The sequence below is a fragment of the Telopea speciosissima genome, chromosome 3 (genome assembly GCF_018873765.1).
Source record: "Telopea speciosissima isolate NSW1024214 ecotype Mountain lineage chromosome 3, Tspe_v1, whole genome shotgun sequence".
NCBI classification, from domain to species: Eukaryota; Viridiplantae; Streptophyta; class Magnoliopsida; order Proteales; family Proteaceae; genus Telopea; species Telopea speciosissima.
The window spans coordinates 14,002,510-14,028,833 of NC_057918.1; the positions used below are offsets into that span (position 1 = coordinate 14,002,510).

General features: G+C 37.0%; 1 protein-coding gene and 1 long non-coding RNA gene across 2 annotated transcripts; both read right to left on the reverse strand.

The window, feature by feature from the left end:
- Positions 1-7,193: 7,193 nt before the first annotated feature.
- Positions 7,194-16,770, reverse strand: LOC122654066 (probable methyltransferase PMT5). The gene is made up of 10 exons (XM_043848035.1): positions 16,630-16,770; positions 15,276-16,375; positions 14,917-15,052; positions 14,404-14,644; positions 9,504-9,726; positions 9,229-9,392; positions 8,743-9,046; positions 8,519-8,648; positions 8,073-8,281; positions 7,194-7,500 (listed from the first exon to the last, which is right to left on the reverse strand). Exons 2-9 carry the CDS (start codon positions 15,785-15,787, stop codon positions 8,132-8,134), a joined length of 1,860 nt encoding a protein of 619 aa, XP_043703970.1. The 5' UTR covers positions 15,788-16,375; positions 16,630-16,770; the 3' UTR covers positions 7,194-7,500; positions 8,073-8,131.
- LOC122654068 lies at positions 7,194-25,872 on the reverse strand. The gene is made up of 3 exons (XR_006331872.1): positions 25,841-25,872; positions 17,679-17,684; positions 7,194-7,522 (listed from the first exon to the last, which is right to left on the reverse strand). It is a non-coding gene; the product is annotated as an uncharacterized LOC122654068 (long non-coding RNA).
- Between the last annotated feature and the right edge of the window lie 452 nt (positions 25,873-26,324).

Below are 26,324 nucleotides of genomic sequence, written 5' to 3' on the forward strand. Positions count from 1 at the left end.
TCTGCTCTCTTATTAGTTGTCGTTCATTCTCAGCATACAACAGTAAAATTACACAAGAGTAGTAACATTTTCCATGAGCGAACCCCAATAACAAAATGCACTAGTGATTAGACAAGGTAAAGATGGTAATTACTGCAACGATTAAAAAGCAACAACCATGAAACACAATAAGTGCAGAATAACTTAATGATTCAGATTTTACCAAAACCTTTCATTCTGCAAGTCCACATTGTTCTTATCAATTATAAAGAAAAATCTCCAAAACAGTAACTAAAAAAAAAGCTCAAAAAGGCCAAAAATATCAACATTTTCAGTGAGATATCGATCAAAAGATAGACCAGTAGAAATTATCTTAACCAACTCACAAAATATAAAAGAAAAATTATCTTCTAAAACTAGATTAGTAATACTCGCGGGGGAAGAACAGTAGACTAATCGAAGGTTAAGAAACAGAAACGCAACCTTAATAAACGGAAAAGAACTTTAATTGACGACAAAGGCAGGCACTGATGAATCATTAAAGGAAATAATTGCCATTAAAACCGGTAACTAGTGCTAAGATAAGAGAGAGAAATCTGACCTGATTCAGGAACTAAAATGATCGAACTCCAATCTCATCATAATCTGGAGAAAACAGAACATTCTTCGCAACTAGCTTTCGCTTCGTGAAAAACAGAAAATAGCTACGAGTTAAGAAATGAGATCAGTAAACTGTGGTAGTCTTTTATCAAAAAAAAAACTGTGGTAGTCAAGATGTAGTCATAGGAAGGTGGGTCTAATTAATTAATAGATTACCGGGATCTGCTTCGTCATTATTCAATAATTAACGAGATTGCAGCGTTATTTTAAAATATAATTACATTAGTACCACCAAATTATTATGAAAATAGCAGCTAGAGCCTAGAAGGACTAGTTCGGTGAACAGACGGGCGGAGTGTGTTCTTAATCAGTTAGTTTGTTATTGGAGAAAGAATGCCATTCGGTCACGTAACGCACGTCGCTCCTATGCTCAAACAGGGGTCACGATAAATTCAATATCGATTGAGATTGATCACGGCCGATACCAATCTAATCCGGCCAAAATCGATCAATCCGATCTGATACCCTCAAGCCATATAAGAAGGAAACAAAGATCCAATAAAGCGCAAGTCCTTTTATAGGTTATTTTTTCGTAAGAATGGAAACAAAGATCCAATAAAGAAGACTTTAGATGGCGATACAACGGTGTGGTCCCATCAATCCATCCATAATTTCCGTTCGGGTGAATAGGAAGAGTGAAGCAATACATTTAACAACTCTTTTCTTTATGGGAAAAGTCTCTTTGAAGTTTGAACATGAGGTGAAATGATCGTTCTACCCCTATGATACCAACGTGTGCGTTCTCACCGGATTTGTGTGCATGCAAGGACCACATTCTCCGACCGAGATTACAATATTACATACCTTAAAAATAAGTGTTTTCTATACCTACTCGCATAAGATTTTATTATTATTTTTCTTTTCTTAAAAAAATACTCATATGTGTAAACAATTAAGCATAGAGTGAAGGTTGGGCCTGCTGCTAGTTTTCCTGGAGCTAGGGGCTCAACCAATGGGTAGCAGGAGGGACAAAAGGGGGATCAAATTGCATTATTATTAGGCTAGATAGAGCATCAAGAAGATTCTTTGATAGTAGTTTAAAATTTTTATTTTCAAAAAATAAATAATAAAATCATAATAAATTAAAAATAGACTATACTAATGAATTCTTTAATATATCCTTTTTTTAAATTAAAAGCATAAATACAAAATAAGAGCTTCATGCATGGCAAGTTGTTAAATAAAGAGTGAATGAAAGAATGCATATGTTATGAGCAATGTTTCACCCCACCAAAAAAAAATAAAATTATGAACCATGAATATATAAAAATTGTCATGCTGTGTTGGTATGATATTTGCTTATAACAACTTAGTAATGTAAAATGTTCATCATTCATCACACCATTTATTTTGCTTTCCTCGTGCCACTATGTTATTCAAATAAGATGGAAATAAAAACAAAAAACTATGATGAAACATTAATATGCAATTGACAAGATTAGGGCATTGGAGAAAATCAATCAAAGGAAATTTGGTAAGTGCATACTTATCATAAACTTTCAAAATTTACCTATTTTTCCAGTAAACTAAAGCTTTAACTAAACATATGGATTTTACTTTGAAATCATTTTCAACAGTAGAATGAGGTCCAAAATCGCCCAATTAACTAATCCATTCTAAACTTCGGAACTAGTACCAATTAATGATGGGATAGTTAAGTTCCAACTCCTATTTAGTCTCGGTCCATAATCGGCAAACAGTCAATTAAGCCCAAAGAAAGTATTTTTTTACACCCATATCTTGGATCCATGATACATAATCAACAATAAAATTAAGGGTGCGTCTGTCAGAATTTGTAACCGGACTTTATCAATTTTCTCTCTTTTCTCTTTATTCCTTGAATTTCTTCCTCTTCCTATACAGGATACTCCATAGCTTTAATATCCATTAAGTATTCCTCAATCTGATCGAAATGACAACTGAAACCCCTACTTTTACCATGTAAGTCTTCTTATGTTTGTCCTTGATATCCGTTTTCTTCACACTTAGAAAAAGCCCTACTGTCACTTTTGTCTTGTGATCAATCTGACTCTTTTGTGTTGTTTGTGGTTCAATCAAAAATCCAATTTTGATCTTATTCGCAGAATAATCTTCGGCTTTGCCTTCAAGTTGAGCAATGCTTTGCTTTGGTTAATTCAAGATGAAGTTAAAGAGAAGGGTTTTAGAAGTGGTACGTTGTAGTCCAAACTTCGTTGTTGTTTTTTCTCTAGCAAATTCATATGGTAAAATCAACGTTTAATTATAGTGATCTTAATTTTACGGTTTATGTTTGTTTTGGTTGATGGCAGGCTATTTGCGTTGTTGCCATTTATGGTTTTCCTAATTAAAAGCAAACTTGGAAGATGCGATTATGATCCCTGCATTGTTGCCATTTATTTGATATATCGTGTGCAAAAATTCTGTCTTTTGCAATACTTAATTTTTGTTCCTCACACAGAAATATGCATGTACGTATTCATTGTTTTCTGATCATGTTTGCTTTAGATCAGTCAATCTGGTGGGAGATATTTGTTTTTTTTAAGTTTACCACACCTAAATTAGTGCATTTATTATGAGTATTTCTTTCTTTGTTAGAACATTTATTATGAGTATTTCACTCAAAGAAAGAAACTCATGCATTATTTGTTATGTGGGCCACTCTTGAAATACACACTTAGTTGTTTTTATGTTGTTGCATCATCTTCTTCTTCTTCTTTTGTTCCAATGGGAGAATTTCTTCCAATCCAATTACGCGGAGGAAATTTTTTAGAGACCATATTAGTATGATATCTATTTAATGAATGATCTTTTATTCCCAGCAGAAATCAGCTTATGAATAGCCTCTTTTCCAGACAATTATTGTCTACGGTTCCCTGATCGGTGCGGTTCCCTAGTTCCTCTCACAAGAGGGGGGTGGGACCCACCCAGGGCACCTGACCGAACGGTCTACCCAGGTGGGGTCTACCCTCCTCTTGTGAGAGGAACTAGAGAACCGTACAAGAAAAAAATTCCCTCCTTTCTTAAGAAAACACTTGTGAAATCTAGGAAAACCCAAAAATAATGAAGAGTTTGTGCAGTTATTGGATGAGAGCTAGTAATCCTAGTAAGCAATCATTGTTGATGAGAGTTACTAGGGATTACATCTACTAATAATTTTATATACTTATTAGTAATAATATATCCCATGTTGCTCTAAAAGTTGTAGTAACTTTTTTATTTTGATCTTGTTAACTTAAATAGTTGCAGGTAGGATAAAGACTAGTTTAGTAGATTTTGATGAAGGCAATGTTGCAACACAGGATATACAACACAATATTACATTGTGTCTTTATCTTCGTCATTCTAAAATGGTTAAAAGGCAGAAGAAGACCAGTGAGGAGTAAGTTGCGGAGGTTGCAGCTATGGAGGAGATAGGGTTTGCGTGTTTGAGAAGTATGTGTATCTACTTGGACCAAAGTAGTTGGCAACAATCCAACCAAAAAAAAAAAGAAGAAAGAGTTCATGCTGGGAGCATTAATCGAATAAAATTGATAAATTATAATTTGAATCAAACTCTTCAAATCGAAATACCAGAGTTTAGGTACAGAAATCAATTCCTAACTGACCTGAATTATACAAATTATTCAGTTGTAATCAATCTCAAAGATACAGTAAAAAATTTATTTATTTTTAACATTGATAAATATTACGAATAATTCGTCTGAAACAAATTTTATACAAACAATTTCTTTATAGGATAGGGTTTTCCACTATTCAATTTATTACCTTCATTGGTTCATACTCCTCATTATATTAATTATTTAGTACAATCACGAATAGGTTGGTGTGGTTTCATGTTGGGTTTAAAAAAAAAAAGCAAAATTTTATTGAGCTTGATAGGTTGAATTCACTTGCTTAAGTATTTTTGTGGTACTGAATGGATTTTTCAGATTCATGATAGTGAGGGGGTGTCTGGCTAGTGTGATTAACACTGAGGCCACAAGGCCCATGTTATCAGACATCCCAATAGAACAGAAATTCTCCGATGTTTTTCTTGATGACTTGACGGAGTTACCGGTTAACCAGGGAATTACGTTTACCATTGACCTTATCCCTGGCACAATGCCAACTTCAAAGGTACCTTACTGTATGACCCCAACAAAAAGAATTGAAGGGATTGAAAAAGCAATTACAAGAGTTGTTAGATAAAAGGTAACAGATACTCATCGCCCCTGTATTGAGGACATATTTGATCAATTGCAACTTGCATGGAGCAAAGGTTTTTTCAAAAAATACTTTCGGTCAGGTTATCACTAATTGAAGATTAAAGATGATGATATTCCTAAAGACTATTTTCGAAACAAAGTATGAACATTGTGAGTTTTTGACGGTGCCTTCAGGCTACCTAATGCCAACTCCATCATATTGGATCTTATCATCCGCTTCCATGGCGATTTAAATTTGGTTAATGACCAGTTAAGTACACTCAATTTTATCTCACAAAGGCCATGGATTTCTCAAGTTCCAACACTCACCATGTGGATGAGTCCATGGATGTAGATCTGATATCAATTTATCAAACAAATGGGAATTTACTAAAAGATGTACTCTTTTTTGATAAAAACTAAAAGATGTATTCACGATGGCTTAGAACAGCCCATAAAATAAACTTTGATCAAGAGTCAATTCTCTTGAGCATTTACCCTTGAAACAGCAGTTTAGCTGCAACATTAATCCATTTTCGGGTTTTTGTTTTTTAACTTTCTGAAATATTTGACAGTAGTTTTGATTGTTTCATTCACGTTCTAATTAAGGATATCAATTTGGAATTGAAACTGCGATATAAAAGCGTACTGAACCGTATTAAAGAAGATTCAATATGGTATGGAAAAATATAATCTTTCTCGGTTTGGTATGATATCAATTTCTAAGCTAAAAACCAATTCAGTATGTACCGACAGTACTGAATTATCATACTGAACCGAGACTATATATGTCATTGACATTGACTTATGGTGTTTATATATATATATATATATATATATATATACATTTATAATAATATAACTTAAGCTGCAACGAGTAAAAAAGACAATTTACCAAAAAAAAAGTGTAAAGACAAAACGACATTAATTACACGCAATTGTTAATTGTTCGAATAAGAAACTGTATCTCATACTGAATGAAAAACCATTTCGAAACTGTATTTAGTCGATACGGTATTGATATTGAAAATAAAGTTTTTCTTCCGTACGACACGGCTTTGGTATTTACTTTCTGTCTTCTATACCGAATCGAATCTACACCGAATTCCCGATAAAGTACCAATTGACATCCTTAGGCCGTGGTATGGTCCGTCTTTTCATCCTTTTTATTAATTCATATTTTAGGACGTCAATTGAACAATCCGGAATCCCGGATCATTGCCAGAGAAGGCACTAGGCTGGTTCAACTGCTAATGGCTATGGCATATCATCGCTAAGAACTGCGACTTCACCTTCCGAACCTATCAAATATGTAGGCTTCCAGTCTGGAATGCTAAATTCATGAACTGAAAAATGAAATACCCGGGGGTAGCTGTATTCAGATTGAGACATACTTCACAAGGTTCAACCTGTTAACGAAAACTAAAGGGGCTGATTGGTAATACTTCCACTCTTCCAATTCCTTTTTTCCGGGCAGAATTATATTTTTCAGATTCCATGATTTTTCAGAGTAAAATCACTGCGTGGTACATTTTCCCTGGAATTGATCTCAGAGTACATTCAGAACAGAATCACCACTATTTTTTATTTTTATTTTTTGTAATTAGAGAGCTTTAATAGAGGGGGGGGGGGGGGGGGGAAGAGGAATAGGGATGGGGATAGACCCCTAGGTGGTTTGAACTCATGACCTCTTATTTGAAGAGCTGGATTTTGCCAACTGAGCTGATTCCTTGGGGTAATCACCACTAATTTTACTATCACAGAGTTAAACGAATTGATCCACTGATACACAATCAACCCTGGCAACAGGGTTTTCAAAAGTTAAAACTGGCATTAAAAATTGATTCTGATGCCGACTCTGATCCGATTTGAATCGAAATCGGTCCAGAATCGGTACAACAGTCAAGCTGCCAGAATTGGCCAGCAACGGGTGGAACCCTAGAAAAAATGGGGGAATTGGGGAACCTCTATCAAACAAACTCTAGGAGTGTCAAACTGAAACTTACCCAAAAAAGATTCCACCAACTTATCCTACTACTTCTGTTGCATCATGAGTGCATGACGGCTCTATCTGGTTGGAAGTGAAGCAAAGGGAAATAAAACTACAATAAAAATAAAATGAATAAATTTTCTAATTGTTATACATAAACCAATTAAATTTTACTTCCTTCACCTTTCAACCAAATTCCTTGGATTTTTTATAAGAAATTAAAGAATTCACTCGAAAAATTAAGCCTACAAAAGTTATTGTTTTCTTAATTAATTTCACTTCCCTTCGTTTCCCTTTACACACAACCAGACCGAGCTGTATGGACCCCTCCCCCTTTTAGATATTTCTACAAGGACAGATGAAACGATATGCCAAGGTTTATATAAAATAGAGATGGCACAAAATGAAAGGAATAGGAGAAGCAGCAAGAAACTTACAACAAAATCGTACATACCAAGGCTGCTTCCAGACCCTCTCAAAGAATTCAATCCAACACCAGTCAGTGTACAATGAAATAAAAATATGGTGAAAGAATGGGATGAATGAATTGCTACAAATACCGTAATCAAATGAATAGTGACTACTTATCAGGGAATCATACTCTTGTCTACACCGTCAGCATCACCCCTGTTTCAATCTCTCTCCATGTCCTTCCATCGGACACTCCAAGCAATGATGATGAGGAAAAATTTTCAACTGGTTCATGCTCTGTCATTCAGAACAAAGCCACCTTGGTTAGTTTCAAAAATAAGTAACAAATAAAGCCTTGGCCTAACTTTTTTGGGGCTGTCCATACAACTCTTGATCCACCATGCTCCATAATATATGGCAATATTTATTGTTAAACAATAAGTCCTCATACACATGTTAATTGATTTTGACAATGCATGTCAGCTCTGGAAGGCACATACCTAATACAAGATTTTAATGGCTAAATTGAACCGACTACATTATAGAAAGGAAAGCAATTAGTGAGAATAAATTCCTACTATGAATGTGATCAATGACTGATCAACTTGGGTCAACTTCTTTCCTTATGAATGACTTAGCCTAGTCGACAGACATATTCAACAAATTGATTTCGAAGGAGCCAAAGGCCCAAAGATTTGTGTTAGGATTCAACCCCCGCAGCTCACATAGAACAGCCAACAGTTGAAATCTCCCACCAAAAAATCATGAAATTCAAACGAACAAGTCATCCAGGTAAAATAAATTTCTTGTACTTCACAGATCGGATTTTCAGATCTAATTTGTGAAAATATTAAGCAGGAGAAACTTACCGAAGATAACAAAATTGATTCTTTCCCTGCAAATATGAAACCTCCCAATTTTCAGCCAATCACTTCTTCAAAAATGGCTTTTGACAAATAAGTAGCCGCTGGTCGTCATCATTTTGGAGCTCAATAACCCGTGCATCCCAACGGATCTGTGTTACCAGCATCCGCGCTTTCTCTATAGCTTGCACTTTATCACAAAGGACAATCCAACCCTACCATCAACAGGACCAGTGAAAGAAAAGACAAAATAAGGAGAAGAATCAAAGATTGATTTGTAATCCAAGAACGCAAATCCAGATATTAATAATTTAATGCTAAGTCATGTCTAATACAAGTTAATTAAACAATGCAACCATCCCTTTTCAACACCAAGGAGGGTTGAACCAGGGGGGGAGGAGGTGAGGCCAGTGGGAAAGCTCATATATGAAGATTATGTAAAAAGAATTTACCTCGGGTCGAAGAATTCGATCCATCTCCAACAGTAAGTCTGATAAGTCACACTCTTTTAGAACTATCGAGAGTAAACCATTAGCATGAAGCATGTCATATGTTCGGGGGTATGTGGGGAAGGGTTCACACCTGTCCATAAATGAAAATAACACCTCACCTCAGCCTGCACTGTCTGTTTTAGAAACAGAAATCAATCTAAAAAAATTTCAGATAGAAGATATACCAGTTATGCAAAACACCAGTGAATCCTCGATCAAGTATGAGTGGAAGTGTATTAGGAATCTCAATGGGCACAACATTCATCACCCAGACTGATTTTTTTGCTTCAAGAAATGCAGCATTTAGACCTCCATAATGAGCATTCATGTCCATTACATTTCGTACCATGTTAAATGGAGGTAGTGGGTCCTCATCACCAGGCCTTTTTGGATGATCAGAGAAAATCAAGGGTGTAAGCAAAGACCAATAGTTTTTCAAAGCAGATCTCCAAACTTGTGAGTCTTCATAGAAGTCATCCGGATGAATTCCTGCAGAGACACATGATAATCAACTGCTAGCCTTGCATTGTGCTAAGATCTAAGGAAAGAACCAATGAAAGCTCCAGCATCCCACTAGATCATGATATTACAAAGGGGAACCATCAAAAAAACTAGAAACTTGCTGAACAAGCCATTAAGAACCAGAAAAAAAGTGCAGGAAAAATACTTACCATGAACTTCAAGCTCAGCAGAATCCAATAGGGAGCCTGAAGACCTGTTCTGTACAGGAACCCAACGCTTGCTATTGGTTCCACTTATACATGACGAGAGGGGCTGATAATAAAATTGAGTATCACCCTCTTCTTTGCAAAGAGGAGGTACACCGTCCTGCTTACTACAATTAAAAACACAAAAAAAGAGCAGCATTAAAATTTTGTTGAAAGACAGCCAGAGAAAATAAGGCAATTTTTCACTAGTGAGATTTAGTTGGTAATAGAATTCTAACCGTGATGCATAGCAATGAACATCTGAAGTTTTCTGCCAAACAAAGGTCTCTTCTTGCTGAGCTAACAAACTCCAACAGATTTTCTGGGTAAATTCTGCAATTGGTGTTAATGTGAATCCCTTTGTACTAAGTGAACCCCCTTGGAGTTTGCTTGTAGGTGATGTCAAGACAAAGTAACCTCCAGGCCTGAGTATGCGATCCACTTCAATGAGGAAGGCGCCATCTGATTTAAAAAAGTATCATTAGAACTGACCACATGCCCAGAAGAAAAAAGAAAAAGATAAGGACAGAATTAGTGAGGAGTAATTTTGCAAGTTGAAGGCCCTAATAAGATACTAGAAAGCCACAATAAAAAAAAAGATACTAGAAAGCCAAAAGAATGCCAGTTAAAGTAAAAGGAATGATTCCAAAAAAAAACACTTTAACGGACGGAACAGCAGTTGAATTCAGTACAGAATTGATGTAGTTGACACTACCCTAACATGTGAAAAAGCATCTTAAGTTTCTTAAGCTCCAATTTGACCAAAGTCATAATTCAGAAAATAATAAACCAGTGATTTGAACATTTTGCATACATTCAAGAGTAAGAAAGAACCAGTTCTCAGTCCAAATAGAGTTAAATACCTGTCCCTGAAAGGATACTCTATTTCTGTCTTGCCTCTACCTGTTTAGTTAATTAATTGTGTTGTAATCATATGTGTACAAGGCTGACCCATACATGTCCTACAATCATCAAACTCATCCAGGTTCCATCAGTTTTATTAGTCAACGGATATGCTTTTTGCATCCTTTGATGGCTAGATGGCTAGAATTTACTTCTTTTCTTTTCATTTAATGGTTGGAGCATCAATTCTGACTCCCTCCTCCCTTCTCTTCTGTGTAATAGGGAAGAGATGGTAAATTAATAGGAAACGGGAAGGGGTAGTTGGGTTGCAAAAACCCTCAATACATCCTCAGATACATATAGCCCTGGTCATTCCTAGCCACAAACTTGTGGTTCAAAGCAGAGAAGAAAAGAATCCAATAAAAAAGAGGTCTCTTCTACAGAGTATCTATACTTGGGCAGGAGGTTAGCCTCCGGGTCAGTTCCCAGTCAACAAAACTAATAGCATCGATTAGAAGAAGCATTGGCAGGAAAGCCAAGGCGGAATATAGCACTTAAAAATGTAATCCACTGTATTCTTGGAGTCAGACTGCACCTGCACTTATTTGAAACTTAAAGCGGAGAGTTGCATCCAGAGTGTTGTGTGATCAATGTATTCAATTAAAACGTAAAGGAAAATTTTATAGGACAGCCATACAACCGGCTAATATGTATGTGTGGAATGTTGGGCAGTTAAGAAACATCATATAGATAAACTCAGTGTAGCTGAGATGAGGATGTTGAGATGTATGTGTGGCAAAAGTAGGAAGGATAAAGTAAGGAATGATCAAAACAGAGCTGATTAAGGAGTAGCTATGATACATGATAAGTTATGAGAAAGTCGTTTGAGGTGGCATAGCCATGTTCAACTGAGGCCTTTCGTTGCTCCAGTACGGAGGATTGATTTGATTCAGATTGAAGGAGCTAAAAGAGCCAGGGAGAGACCTAAAATGACTCTGGGAAAAGTGATGAGGAAAGAAATGTATAGATTAGGCCTTTTATCAAATATGACTTCGAGTAGAGCTGATTGGAGGGTAAGGATCCATGTAGCCGACCCATTTAGTTGGGATAAGGCTGCGTCGTTGTTGTTGTTGTTGTAGTAGACTGCACCTGCACCCATTTGAAAACCCTATGACTGGACTTCCTTTACCCCACACAGGATGGTTCTCAAGCTCATGGAGATAGAGAAAGGAGAGGATCCACCCGCAACCAAAACTGGAAGGGGGCTGACTAACCTTTTCTTAAAATGTTTCTGCAAGGTTGTTGAGACTTGAGACTTTCATTATCCACCATTATGGAATATGATAAGTAAATACAAGACAGATGTTTTTTTCAGGGATTTTCCCAGATGGCTCACTTAGGAAAACATTCCTGTATGGCACTAATGTCTGCCTTGTGGCAGGTTGAATGAGGCTCAGACTTTGAGGACAGATAGGAACCTAAATCCCCTAGTCACATGTCAAGTTTCAGGCTTCAGCCCGAATGGAGTTGGCTTATGCGGAAAAATAAAGCTTTGGAAAAAACTACATGGAAACAAACAGATGGCTGGAAATACAAGGAAAATGCCAACACACAGGTACAACTGAATTTGACTCATTTGTCGATTGGCCAACCCAAACCAAACCCTATCTATCCAATGGTCGGAATGGTCGGAATTGCTCCATCATCTTCGTGACGAAATTAGGTTTGCCAATTTTATTTTTTTTTGATAAATAACAATGAAAAACAAAAATTGGAAATAATATTCTTAACTGGGAAAGATTATGGCATTGCATTTACATTAATTACTGCTTATCTTGCTAATGCTCTAATAAATTTGTTAAATGATTGTGATGGAGATTTATCACCAAATTGGGCTTCTTTTATTAGGAATAAGTCTAGGGTTGGGTTACATACATGTTGGGCCTTTGATCCCATGGGTTTCTAATGTAATAGGCCGCTTTTATGGGCCTAAAATATGGGTAAATAGGTTGCATACGGGATTAGTTCCCATACTTAGCTTTTTATTTGGTGTTTTAAATTGAACCGGTTCAACCAATGGTTCAATTTAAGTGATTTTATTAGTTTTTCTTTTAGTTGTTTAGTTCGGCTGGATTATGACTCTATTTTGAGTCTATTTCAGTTTCCGAGTCAGTTTAAGTTAGCTAATAGGTTAAGGATTGGGTTAGGCCATTCCTTTTTAGTGTCTAAGTCTAATTTTGAGTCTTTTATATAAGGTTGTAAGGGGGCCAAGAATGGAATACGAAGTTGATAAATAAAAATTAGCTTTATGCTTGCTGCCATTGCTGCTGCTCTTTGTGAGTGTATATCCTTGTGGATCTCAAGGTGGTAAAGGGTAGGTGGACTCCTGCGACTCCTTGCATTGTGAAGATCGGGAGGTTCTTTCAAATCATCAAGCTGCTGCCATTGTCCTGCAATACAGTGAGTTTGAACCTGTTTTCTTATTTTAAACCTTCTTATATCATCCTTCATCTTCCCTTAGACCTAATCCACAGTCCCCTTCCATCCATCAAACCCTCATCTCCATTAAACCTGCAACTCCTACTTCAACTAGGACTCCCTTATAACTACAGATCTGGCCATTAATTTCGAACCATACTTCCAGCCTATATCCCCCACACCTCTCCCTACACTCGACCTTAAACCCAGTCCATAATCCCCACTATATCCCCTCCATTCCTCCACTCCATTAAACCTAAAAAACCTGCAACTCAATTCTGTCCAGATTTGCAGAATTTTAAAACCTTCCCAAATCCAATTATTTTTATCCCATAATAACCCCCTAGACCTGCATATTAAAGCCATATAAGACCCATTCCCAAATTCCCATCCTTAACCCTAGAATTAACCTAAATCCTAGTGCTGTCCATTCGAACCAGCAACCCCTTTTGCAATTGATCCTGTTGTCTGGCTCCTAGTAGGTCTCCTACCTACCTAGGACTACATTAGATTGATTTAGTTTCGTATTTCTTAAATGTATCCATTTATTCACTTCAAGTTTCTTATTATTTTATATATTTTTAAAGTCTGCATACTCTTTTTCCCTGGGTCTCACACCAAATGATGACTGGTGTCACATGGTAGTAGCATATCGTGTCATCTACTTAAGCAAATAATGAAAGTAATGAAACGCATGTAGTTGATGCTTGACTCATTGCATTATAGGCTTCAATTTTGCATCCGCTTCTCCAACTTATGTCATTAGATTTTTAGTAAGTGAGGTAACAATGTCTGCAGTCTCAGCTTGAGTGAATCAGAAACTATTGGTTGAAAGTACCAAGACTCTTTGCTAAGCTATATTCTAACACGTCAAGCATTCATATTTTCATATTACAAACATATACAATTCGCAGAAATCGTTGCTCATTATTTGAGGCAATTTCTATTTGTTGAGCTGGAGCTGGATCTGGTGGAGTTTTTGGAACCATTTTGGTAATCCAATTTGTTGCTTTGGGTCTTACTTGGGAATTTGTTCCAATTTTGCAGCTGAATTCTCAGCTCGCTGCTCATCCTCAATTGGCTAAGGAGACGGGGGCTTCAGCATCTGTGGATAGAGTGTTACTCTTCTTCAGTGGTAATTTGTATGCAATACCTTTCTATATCTTGGGATTTTCTCCAGCAACGGTCTTACCTCAGGTCTTATCAATCCACTAATACTTGGAAGATATCTCATTGTTATAAGGAAGCAAATTCAGTTGCGGATTGTTTGGCTAAAAGTACAGCAAAGCAGAGAATACATCATCCTTGGTTCGGTAACCCTGACTTTGTGAGAGAGGATATCGCTTGGGATGCTCAAGAAAGACCAAGATATCGGTTTTGTTAACTGTTATTTGGCTTTGTTTTCTCTTGGTCCTTGTAAGGAACTTAGTCTTTGTAAGGGAGGCTATCTCTAGCTGAGTGTGATTTTATGTTGATTTGTTTTTCTGCTGATGGCAATGCCAAAGGTGGAAATTCAAATCATTTTTGTTTTTATATTTCTATTCCGTCTATGCATGCCTGGACGTTAATCTTGTAGATCCTTTTATTTTTAAAGTATTCTATGCTTACCCTTAGCAAAAAAAACAAATATTAAGCAACAAATAGTTGTAAGCTTGTAGCAACTTTGTGAAGAAAAAATTTAAGGATAAGAGTCATGTTTACATGGCTGTAAGAACAGAAGAGCATTATTCATGAGTAGCTAAGCACAAATATGAAACTTTAAACTAAGATCAATCAACTGCAGTATAAAATTCCTAACCCAAGCAATTTTAGAAGTACCTTTCTCATCCCACACGATACCACATTGAGCGCAGTGAACTATGTCAAACGACAATGATGGGTATGGAAGTTGCCTTGAAATAAAGCTGCCAATCATTGCTGGAAGACCTCTCTCAAGGGACAGCTGAACTTGACTCCCAAATACCTCATAAGCCGAAATACAGATAGTCGTTAACTTTAGTGAGAACAAATGAGCTCCAAAACTACCAAATCCACAACCAATATCTAATACAGTGCGTACCTGTAATTAACATAACAGAGCAATTAGATATGTTTCCAGTATGACTTTATTAAAGATTTCTTCTGTTCTTTTCATAAAGGAAAAATTATTTCATTACAGCAACATATGACTATATTTATGTATATTTCCTGATCCACGAATCCTCAAATATCTTTGAAAAATTCAATCATGGAACCTATTCAACATAGAGCAGCCTAAAGCCAATAAGTAGAACCGATGGTCATAGACTCATTGGTGAGGCAAAGAGCACAGGTAGGAAAAGAAAGACTTACACCCGCTTGAAGAAATTCAGAGTCACTTCCCAATCCTATCATCTCAGCAATTTGGCGAGAGTAATCTTTGACACCATCAATGATCATCCCATCCTCGGAGTGAAAAGCGATCTGATTCTCTTCTAGTAACATTAACCTGTACAGTTAAAAATAAAGAGTTAATCATAAGCTTAGAGATCTTTTAAAAACTTTTTCCAGATATGAAGATATATATTTTTTTATAGTGAGAATCGCAAAGGTTTAAATTCTACTTAGGTGCTTAACCCCAAAAAAAAAATTATAAAATAAATGATCACTCAGTTCCTGGTAAGAAAAGTTGTAGACATTATACTTGAGAGATCTTCAATCAAGAAGTATACCTTTTTGTCATGCTTCCCGAAGAAAGGAATTGGTCTTTGGTTATCTTCACATTGCCACTCCATATGACATCCCTCCCAGCTGGCCACCTCAAGGGAATCTTGTAGTCCTTTGGGGGACGAACCAAACAACGTTGTCCCACTCGTGACACTTCACAATGACGATCAAATTCCTCCCCATTGAGAAAACCAGCTAACTGGTTAGCAGAGACATTATAGCAAGGTACATAGTGCTCCCTTTCCTTGCCACAGAGATCGAGTTCCTTTGTATATTTTATTCCCAGTGACAGGGACCGTATTTCCAAGAAATCACTTGTTGCTTGCTCCTTTAATCTTCTGTAATTCTTATAAATATCAGGTATTGGGGAGGAGGCAACAGAGTTCAAGGTATTTGAAGAAGATGAGCCAAAGATTACAATTAACCCAAAGATGCTAACAAAGCACAGAAGTAACCAGTTGAGTGGCGGTTTTCGGCCAGAATTGACAAAGAGTTGGCGAAACCAGTGGCTTCTCATGTCCAATTTGACTGAAAAATACAACCTCCTTCAAACAGCTGATTCTGGATCCAATAGAACTATCCCTCTAATCTGAATATCCAAGAAGTGAGAAAGGCATAACCAAACATGAGATCCAATCTTTCTTCTACTTATGTGAATAAGCCCGAAAATTCCTGTAAGCATTGAAATTAAAAGCTGAGACTATCGTTTTCAGCTGATAAGAAACTCGAGTATTTGGTGAACAATCTCTAGACGATAGCTTTTGTAATTTCCCTCAGAACCCAAAATTGAGATTCTAATCAATATGACCGCAAGAAATTACAGTTCGTATGCATTCAAATGTAGGAGCCAAACCACCTAGCTATATCCCAGAGCACGGAATTTCAGATCAAATGATGCAACATTCAACACCACAGGATGGACAAAAGATCAGCTTCTCGGATCACGAAAACTCGACAATCAACATAAATTTACAGCGAAACAGGCACAAAAACGCTGAATTTCCTCTAAAACTACAGAATCTCAGAAGCCAACCCTCCATTCGATACAATTAATTAAAAACCAGTTCCACTGCATCGATTCCTGCGATCATTGTTCTGAATCAACCTGCAATGTTTCAACAATCTAGAGAAATACACGTGACATTATGTATCAAATATGAATGCTTACGCTTCATCAATTCGGAGACGGAAACAAATCCAGATCTCCGAAAAATAATCAGAAAGGAACAAAAGCAAACCACACAAGCAGGAAGAAATCACTTGAATATCCAAAAATATCGGAAACAATGGAAGGAGAGAGCGAGAAATTCAGAAATCAAAAAACAAGTAGTGGAGATCTTGATTGGGTTTTAGGCATACCAGCTCCTTCAAGAACTTTGGAGGAACAGAAGAATCTGTTTCAGAGAGAAAATTAATTCACCATAAACAAGGGAAGTGACTTCAGTTGTTGGATCCGCCGTGTTTCTTTTTTCGGGAAAATTCGATCTGAAAGCATTAAAGAAGGGTTTTTATATCTGATTCAAAGCTCGTGCATTTAACAAACACAGCAAATCATTTTCGGTATAAATGGCAACAATTATAATTTATTGATTATTACTCTATTAAAATTACCAAAATAACCTTAATTATTGATTAGGATTAACGAAAGCCACCTCATTTATATCTAAACAATTACAAATCGCTGATTGTGGAAGCAATCACAACAACTCATGCAAGTGGTCTCCACCCTCTACAATGATTATTGGTGGGACCCATGCCACCTTGGATCTACCTTTTAACCCCACCATCTGTCGGTCCAACGAACCCTCCACAAATAGTTTATGGGTTAGGAGGAGTGGGGCTTGTCCCGAACCATTGAACCAACCTGGCTCAAAAGTCAAACCACCACAAACCCAGTACAACCATTTCCTCTTTTTTACCTACATCCTCCCAGATCCAAGTCCCAAACTTCCCGGTCTAATACCTAAGTTCCCAAACTAACTTTATTTTACGTTCAGATCAGGTTTTGAATATTGATTCGATTGGGTTGGACCGAACTGATCCGACCCATTGCAACTAGGCCAAACACTCTAAAGTCCAAATCACCCTTCAAAATTAATTGTTGTTTTTTTTATTTTATTGGTAGAACCATCAAAATTTATTGTAACAGCAACCATTCCATCGTGCTTGGATTTTTAATAAAAGGGTTGGCGGTTCAGTAAGACCGCCTGCATAAGCAGTTCCATTGGCAAACGTAAGATAATTTAGGAGTGACGTGTTTGAGAATTGAGATCCGAATCGTGCGGTGAAGAGGGCCTGGTTGAGACTTGAGATACCCTAGCCCTGAGGGCGGGTTAGGGTTGGGAATTTCTAGCCCTAAGTCAAGGTCAGGGTTGAGGCCTTAGGTTGCTCGATCCGACCCAACCCACCATTGTCTTCTTCTTCTTCTAGAACCACCTTGATTTGGGATTCAGAACATTGATCGGATCCCCCATGGCCTGGGCAAATCAAGGTCAGCCCGGTCCAACCCTAAGAGCGGATACAGGATTGGAATTTTTTGGTCCTGAGAGGACCGGGCCAGGTCTGGGCCTAGTTTAAAAGGCCCAATTCAACCCGACTCTGTTGCAACCCTACCTATCTCTCTACCTTTTCTTTGTAACATCCTAACACCAAGCCTTGAACCTTCGACCTCATGGTAGGAAACAGTAACAACGAAGAAGTTGGTATCTTTGTACCTTTTGGATTTTGGCTAAGCGAGTGTGGTGTTTGTTAATTGTTATCAGACTGTCAATTGGTTCAGTTTTTGTTCTGTTCAAGATATATTGTGTGAACCATAATCGAATAAGAGCCTTTTTCCCAAATCAAAACTGAACCAACTCGGTTTGGTTTCACTTCGCTCTTTATTGGGTTTTGATCTGATTTGTATTCAGTTTGGACCATCATTTTATCTCTTCACCAATTTTATTTTTTTTAAAACCTTATTTGTTATGGTCATAATCCATCAAACTCATCTCAAACATTAAAAAAAAGAATAAAACTTATCCTCTACATGGAATAACATTCAAACATGACAGCAAACTAATTTTTTTTTTATTTTTTTTTTAAATCGAATGGATTTTTTTCGGTCCGATTTTGTTTGTTTAAAATTGTCAGTTTCGATTTCGATTTTCAATTTCGGATCTAAATTCACATCCTTGTTATCAGTTGTGAGTTGTGACGAGGGCTTCATTGCTTCATGTTGAATTTAAACATAGATAACCTTAACACCCACCACCACTTGCTACCATGGGATTGGAATAAATAGAGCTCACTAGGTCTATAAGTGGGTGTTCTTTTTTTTTTTTTTTTTTGGGTAATAAGGTCTATCAGGAATAATTATCACCTCCAATTCGTGGGCACCTCCAATTCCTCTAGTAGGGGGAGTGGACCCCACCTTAAGCAGTGTTTTCAGGCAGGGGATAGGGTGGTCATTTCTGCCCTCATGTGAGGAATTGGAGGGGATAACAATTCGATCTATCAATGGGTTGGGCTTTAGTACATGGATGATCCATATAGGGCTAGGGCTGTTAAAAGAGTCGATTTCTCTCATACTCATCATGTACGTATCTGATTGAATTAATCTAGAGGTACGATTTGCCTATATTTGATTAATTACTGTTTCTATTTTGTTTTTTTTTTCTTTGATTTTAGATATAAGTCACTAAATTTTTTTATCTAAAAATTAAAATTGTTTGGTTGTATCGATTAAAATTATCTCAAGAACAAAAAACCGATTTTGGTTACATGATTTTTAATTACTACCAAACCCCATCCATCGAACATGCTAATACAAAGATTCTATGTCAGTGATTGGACCAAAGCATTTACAGAATATTTTTAAAATATAATATTATAAATAATATTTTTAAAATATAATATTATAAATAATATTTATTTAAAAAATAATTTAACCACTTTACAAAACCTTTAGTGTATCTGGATTTAAGTCCAATCAAAACACAAACATTATTGCTCCTTGATATTCTTTGGTAGGACAATGTATTCGGTATTGTGCATTTCTCTACTTCATGAGCAAACACCATGAATCCAATACACAAATATACTGTCAGAGAGACATCAACTATTTTAGTGCATGAAAGTCCATGATGCATAACTGCAATGACAAAGACAAATCGAATTATACTAATTACTATCGTTCAGTTCACAAAAAGCCAACACAGTTCGGAGCATTTTTATTGTATGCTTTAGCGATCATTGATCAAACTACAGTTCTACTGTCAAACGTTCTGTCCAATTGTGGCAAGGAGAAGGAAGACCCACAATGGATCAAATATGGTACCTATAGGGCTCCACTTCTTGGAAAGCAAGTGAATGTGGACTTGGTGCCGCTAAGGAGACTTGAACCACCGATCAAGTTCCTGATGCAGTTCTCCCAAGGGATGGCGAACCACCAGGGCAAATCTTGGATCGGCGACAACCGTTCGACCATTTATATAGTTCGTTTATGATTTTATGGATGATTTGTCTTGGAAAGTTTGTTAATTAGACCTAAATCAATACCATTTTAAGATATAATACACATTACTCGTAGGAAGAATTTGAATTATTGAGGGGAATGTTCGGTTTATAGGCTCATTTGTTACAATTACACATTAACCACTCTTTATGGAGCAAAGACCAAGCCATCACTAATCACTCTTTATGGAACAAGGACCAACAAATACACCAATCAGCAATCAAAGAAGTGGGCCGGGCTTATTTGAGTGGAAATAAGTCTTGAGTTGGGTTACATATGTGTTGGGCCTTTGGTTTAGGGGTGTTTGTTGTAATGGGCCTAAAATAAGGCCCATTACAACAAGGAATACGAGATTTGTCAAGTAGGATTAGTTTAGTCCAAATTGATGGGGTTATATGAGTTTTTTTTTTTAGGGAGAATGTTCTTTGTGCCGCAGCACAGCCTGCGCTGTGGCACAGAAAACAGAGCCCCCTTTTTTTTTTATGAAGTTAGCTAAGTCAATTCCTGCCTTATTCTATATCTTCAATCTTCTAGTTCTTATTAGCTCAACTTTCAGTTTAGTTTTCTACTTTTTGTGAAACCAGGATCACCTCTATTTTCTTCTTAAGTTCAGGTTAAATTCTACTAGAAATTACCACCTGAAATCTGTTCTGTTTTACTTCAACTTTTATATACTAGTTCCTGCATACTAGTTCTCTGAAATTCTGTTCTGTTCTGTTATAATTGAGCTCTTGAAATTTTAGTTCCTGTACTGCTATCTAGTATTCTTAGTAGTGCTAGGACTTGCCCACACAAGCTCATCCAGCCATTAGATTTCTTTGAAATTTTGCCAACTTATTCAACTGTTAAGGAACTCACTCAACCAAGATATTAGGCTAAACTGAACTCTCTCTTCTAAGTTATCAGTTTTCTCCTTAAACAGCCCATTTCTCTGTTTTGGTGATCCTGATTCTGCTAATCAGTTCTAGTTTCCATATTTCCTTGCATCAATAACTCTATCAAGTATTGCTTACCTTCCTGAAAGATGGAAACTAAAATGACTCAAAAGCTCATTTAACATTACGTTTTTAGAGATGCTTCTATACACATTTACCATTAAAGTTGTTACGAACCAGAATCTAGGTAAACAAATCAAGAAAAGAATGAGAGAAGAAGAAGAAGAAGAAAGGAGAGAAAGCAGTCTGTGCGATAGATAGTTGTGTATTCTATCCTATGAAGCTCTATCCCCTTGTATTTTAATAATAAAAGCACCAAACAAGAAGTCGGTTAGGGGTTTTGATATTACTCCTAACCCCCCTAATTATCCTAGAATTATATGAATGGATAAAAAAAAAAAGAAAATAACATAGAAACCCATAAAACCCAAATTATAAGACAAAAATACCCTTAGATTTTGAACACTCCTCACAAGCTGGAGCATATAGGTCACCCATGCTCAACTTGTTACAACAGGAGCGGGATCTAGGAGCAAGTAACGACTTGGTAAACATGTCTACTAGCTGATTTGAAGACAACAAATGGAGTCTCAACTAGCTTCTTCATCATTGCATCTAGAAAAAAGTGACAGTCCACCTCAGTATGCTTAGTCCACTCATGATAGATAGGATCCCTAGCAATATATATAGCTGCCTGGTTGTCACAATACATCTTCATTGGCATAGGCATTAGGAACACCCATCTAAAGAAGGAGAGATCTGAGTCACATCAACTCCGCTGTAGTATGAGCCATGACTCTGTACTCTGCCTCAACACTTGACCTGGCAATAGTGGTCTGCTTCTTATTACGCCAAGTAACCAGATTGCCCTCAACAAATATACAATAACCTGTGGTGGAGCGATAATCATTGGCCTAGCCAGCCCAATCTGCATTTGAATATGCAACTAAATTCATATGTTGATTATGACGATAAATCAACCCTTTAACAGGAGCAACATTAAGTAATGAAGAATACGGACATCAACATCCCAATGAGCCTTTTGTAGAGGCTGCATGAACTGACTAAGGACACCAACAACAAAGAAAATGTCTGGTTTGGTAACTGTAAGATAGATCAGCGTTCCAACCAAATTCCTGTATTGGTGCACATCTTTGAGTGGACCACCATCAAAGATAGTGCATTATGTCACTATATGCAGAGAAGAGGCCAGGATCGAGGAGATGGTGGTGAACAATGCCGAAAAGTTCGTTGACAAGAGAAAGACCTGGGGAACTGGAAGAAAAAAAGAGAGCAGGGTTTGCTAAGTTCTTAGCAGACCAAATGCTTCAGCATTGTTTCCTTGCTCGCCCAACAACCCAGAGTCCCAGACAGATCGTTTCCCTCTTTTCGCCAAAGAAGAAAGGGCTTTTTTAAAATCAAAACCAAATGTCTATTTTACCCTCACTTCTTCTACCTTACAAACACGCGCTCATTAAACTTGAGCAAAAGAATGAAAGAAAAATGTTTTTGGTCATAATCCATAATAAACTCTATTAGTAGGTCACGCTTAGACACAGTGAGGGCAAAATGATCGCCCCACCCCCCATAAAAGGCAAAAATTCCAGTCCTGAGATGCTAGCACGCTCTCTTTGACTGCTACGTGTGCTTGGCCCTGCGCTTCCCCATTGAGAACTCTATCTTCTGAAGTCTATTGTCCACATCATTATTTGATCATGGATTTGTGAGATTAATGACCTAGAAATATTCTTAATTTGACCGGGGTCATTGTCAAAAAAAAGAAAGAATCGCAACATAGATTAATAGAGGGGTATGCATAATTAAAAATAGTTGACTTCATTGTTAAACAGGTATGGCCGAGAGATCAATTCGTGTTAGATTGTGGACCTGGGAAGTGGTTGTTAAACCAGTCCTTTTGATGTTTGCTTTATACTTATATTAAATGAGAGATATATCTACAAACATAAATCTAACACGTATCAAAGAAAGAACTAATAATCTAATGGGAGACATAGCAAATCTAACCTAAAGCCACTGTTAGTTATACCAAAATATAAATCTAATGCATAAAAATAAGGGGAAGAGAAATTTAACCAGTCGTGTGGCTCTTGCACCAATGTGGGACCGATGGAAGAATGCACGCAAGCATTAAGGGGGATGGGATTTTCTTTTTTCCATGGGGGTGGAGTGGTCATTTTGCACCCCTATGTATCTAGGCGCAGGGGCCATACAACAAATTACCATTCTTTTTCCCAAAAATTATACATAAATTCTAATGAATGAACAAATTTACAAAAATGCCACTGTATGCATGAGATTAGGGGCGTTGATTGACCGATTTGGTAGGGCTGAATCAGTTTCAACTTGATATTGGGCCAAGCCAAAGCTGAACGGCAAGGTAAAGTTTGGTCTTAGTCGGTTTCATTTTCAGCCCAAGATAGTTTGATTTTATTTTGATTTTCCTTAACGGGGGAGAGAGAGAGAGATGTATTTGCATCAGTGTAGAGGCCAATGAGAGCAAGCATAGGGCATCAAGATTGGTAGTATTTTTTTATTTCACGGAACGGTATACTTTTGAATGGTATAAAATCTGAGAACTATTTAGGTCAACAAAAATTACCTTAAAGTAGGTTCCACATGACTAAAATGAAATCTTTTTCAAATTAGAAATTCAAATAAACTCTTTTTTCATTTTTAAAACCAATTTTGAGTATGAGAATATTGATTATGAAAATCATTTTATTTAACATTACCAAAAAAATTCATGTTTTTTTTTTTGAAAACTTGGGTTAATTTTAAAGTCGTTTGACCATATGTTAAGCCTATAAAAGCATTTTAGTCTGTTTATTAGAATGGTTCTAAATGTGTGTGAGATTACATGAAACCTCTCAAATCATAAAATCAAACCTTCCACAGTTCTTAAATACCCGTTTATCATCAGTGTGCATGTCTTGGAGGTGATAAAATAAGGTTTCTACACACCTTCGAAGGTTTTTTTTTCCCCTTAAATATACAAATTCTAGTGGTGAATAAACATTAAACGTGTTGTCCAACCATTAAATGCATTTTTTCAATCTACTTCAAACTTCTAACCAAGAGTGATAGAGACATAAGTAGTGAAAATTCAAAATAGAAAAAGTTGACACTTACACATAAGCCACCAATGCAAGATGGCATCAAAACCAATGAAAGCAATGGAAGCATACAATTAATATTAAAAATTAAGGAAAATGAAGACTACCAAGTTCGCGTGGCTCTTGTGCCTATACATAAGAGCATGTGAAAGTACTGTTAAGAAAACAACGCCCAGAATGACGATTTGCAGAAGAAAAATGAAAATCAGAGAAGAACAAGCAACACACAACATCAGAAATTTACGTGGTTCACCCCCAAGATGGGAAGCTACATCCACGGCCGAGCAATAGAACGAATTTCACTATTCTTTGGAAATATTACAAAACCTCCCTTATATTCCTCTCAGAGATAAGAACATTATATAGAAAAATCCTAACTTGAAGAAGTACAAGAATACCCCTGGACCCAGAAATTACCAAACCGGATAGGACCGGAACAAAACATAACGTATATCCCATAATATACTTTTTCGAAAATCTCGACGAGCCCAACACAACACTTAGCCTTTGGCGGGGACGTTCGCCATTTTTTGGCAATTCAAAATTGTTTCGAGGCTGAAATGGTCCTCTGAAGATCTCAACCGCACATTATGGACCAAAAATCAAGCTTCACCAATAACAAATACCTGCCTCGCTCCTATGAAATTAAAAATCACATCTATATTGATTCCTTTATATTCGAGAATGAATTTTATTAGAATTTAGAGACCTGCCTAGCCCAACCCAAACCTAAGAAATCCTAAGTTTCGAAGGTGGGCTTACATGATTGCGAATGGGTTGGGGTTGGGGTTGGGGTTGGGCTGGGCATGATTTCTTATACCTCAGTTTTGGCGGATCTTTGTCCCCTCCAGTTCCTTGCTTGGTCCAGTTCCCTCAATGCCTGTAATAATGGGGGGGGGGGGTGCAATAACCATCCTACCCATGTCCAAACACTTTGCTCGGATGGGATCCACCCCCTTATTACAGGTACTGGGGGAATTGGATTAGGCTAGGAACTAGAGGAGATAATTTTTCCAATTTAGGCTTGATATATCCTTCTAGATAGTCCGCCCCACCAATGCTCAACGGCCCCAACCCTATCTTTGAGCATGTGATGGTGTTTTTACCTGAAAGTCAACGTGACCTGATCTTTGTGTCCAATTATAGAGGGACAAAATGATCATTTTATCCCCATGAAAATGAAAATCTCATTCCTATTGATGTTTTTATGCATGTTTCCATTGACCACACTGACTCAGGGGTTACACTGTGTGTTTGGGAACCCTCTTCCTTTATAACCTCAGCTTCCCTATGAGTCAACATGTCATCCTAAAAATCCAAATGGACCCTTGCTGCGTTAAGGAGTAGGCTCCATTTCCTAGGCAGGTCTGTTTTTCCAAGTTCCTTTAATTTACTCTTTGGTCGCATGAGTTGAGAAGGGAGAAGAAGGGAAGACGCGGAAGGGAAGAAAAAGGTCATTTTCAATTGTGTTGGTAGCTGGTGCAATGGTGAGTTTGAGCCTGACGATTGCTAGTAGCCTGATACCGCATTAAATCACTTTCAATAACAATGATCAAAGAAATTTTCCTTTCCATAGTCCAGAATCCAGATACGTGGAGAGTAACTGTACGTTCAGTAGTCTTACCTACTACGATGGAAATTGGAAAAGCCTCCCAACTCTAATGTAAGTTCGCTGTCGAGTCTTGTCACATGTCCTATCATAAACTCTGTCTTTAATGTCATGTGGTAGCAAGACTGGGGTAGTTGCTCACCTTAAAAAAAAGGGAAACTATTTGGAGACCCACTGTACTATGTTCATTTTGTTTACGATTACCAACCTTTGAAACAATTATTTGACAGCCCCGAAACCTGACGGTTTTAATCTACTATTAGTGTTTAATTTGAAATGTCCATTTTATCCTTATCATCTATTCAATAGAAAACAACGAAATTGACAAATTTACTCCCCTTCTCCTTCTTCTCCTTCTTCTTCTTCCTCATGCAACCCCACCGCCCCTACCTCCTACTGATTTCAAATCTTAATGGATTGTAAAAAAATTTTCTTTTCTTAAACAAATTTCAAATCAAAATAACCCGAAATCCTTAATCGATTTTTAAATTAAGGGTGTGAATCTGAAAATCGATTAAGGGTTTGAATCTGAAAATCGATTAAGGTTCAAACCCTTAATGGTAACTGGAATCAAACTTATTCACCTACAAGAGGAACTGTAATCAGAAGTGGACCGGTAGGAAAGGATGCCCATGTTCATGAACTGTTTTTCCTCTTTCTTGTCCGATCCTGGATCTGGGCCAGCACTGACAAGAGTGTTTGGATTTTTGCCAAATGAAATATCTAATTTTGGCGACACTAAACATTGTTTTTATCGTAATCCTCACACAGACACATAGATCCAAACAACTAAGCTGATTCGTGAGTGTTATTAGTGTGAAGGGTTCTTTTGAATCTGATACTTTAAGTGTACGTGTTAAGCTTTCACTTTCCCCTTCATA

What these genes read in the sequence shown, in the direction of transcription:
- LOC122654066 (XM_043848035.1), bottom strand. Translation starts at nt 15,787, where the DNA reads ATGAGAAGCCACTGGTTTCGCCAACTCTTTGTCAATTCTGGCCGAAAA. An exon ending in TCGGGAAGCATGACAAAAAG is followed by an intron (nt 15,053 to 15,275) that starts GTATACTTCTTG and finishes TTAACTGTACAG; the next exon opens with GTTAATGTTACTAGAAGAGA. An exon ending in ACTGGTGTTTTGCATAACTG is followed by an intron (nt 8,649 to 8,742) that starts GTATATCTTCTA and finishes ATTTATGGACAG; the next exon opens with GTGTGAACCCTTCCCCACAT.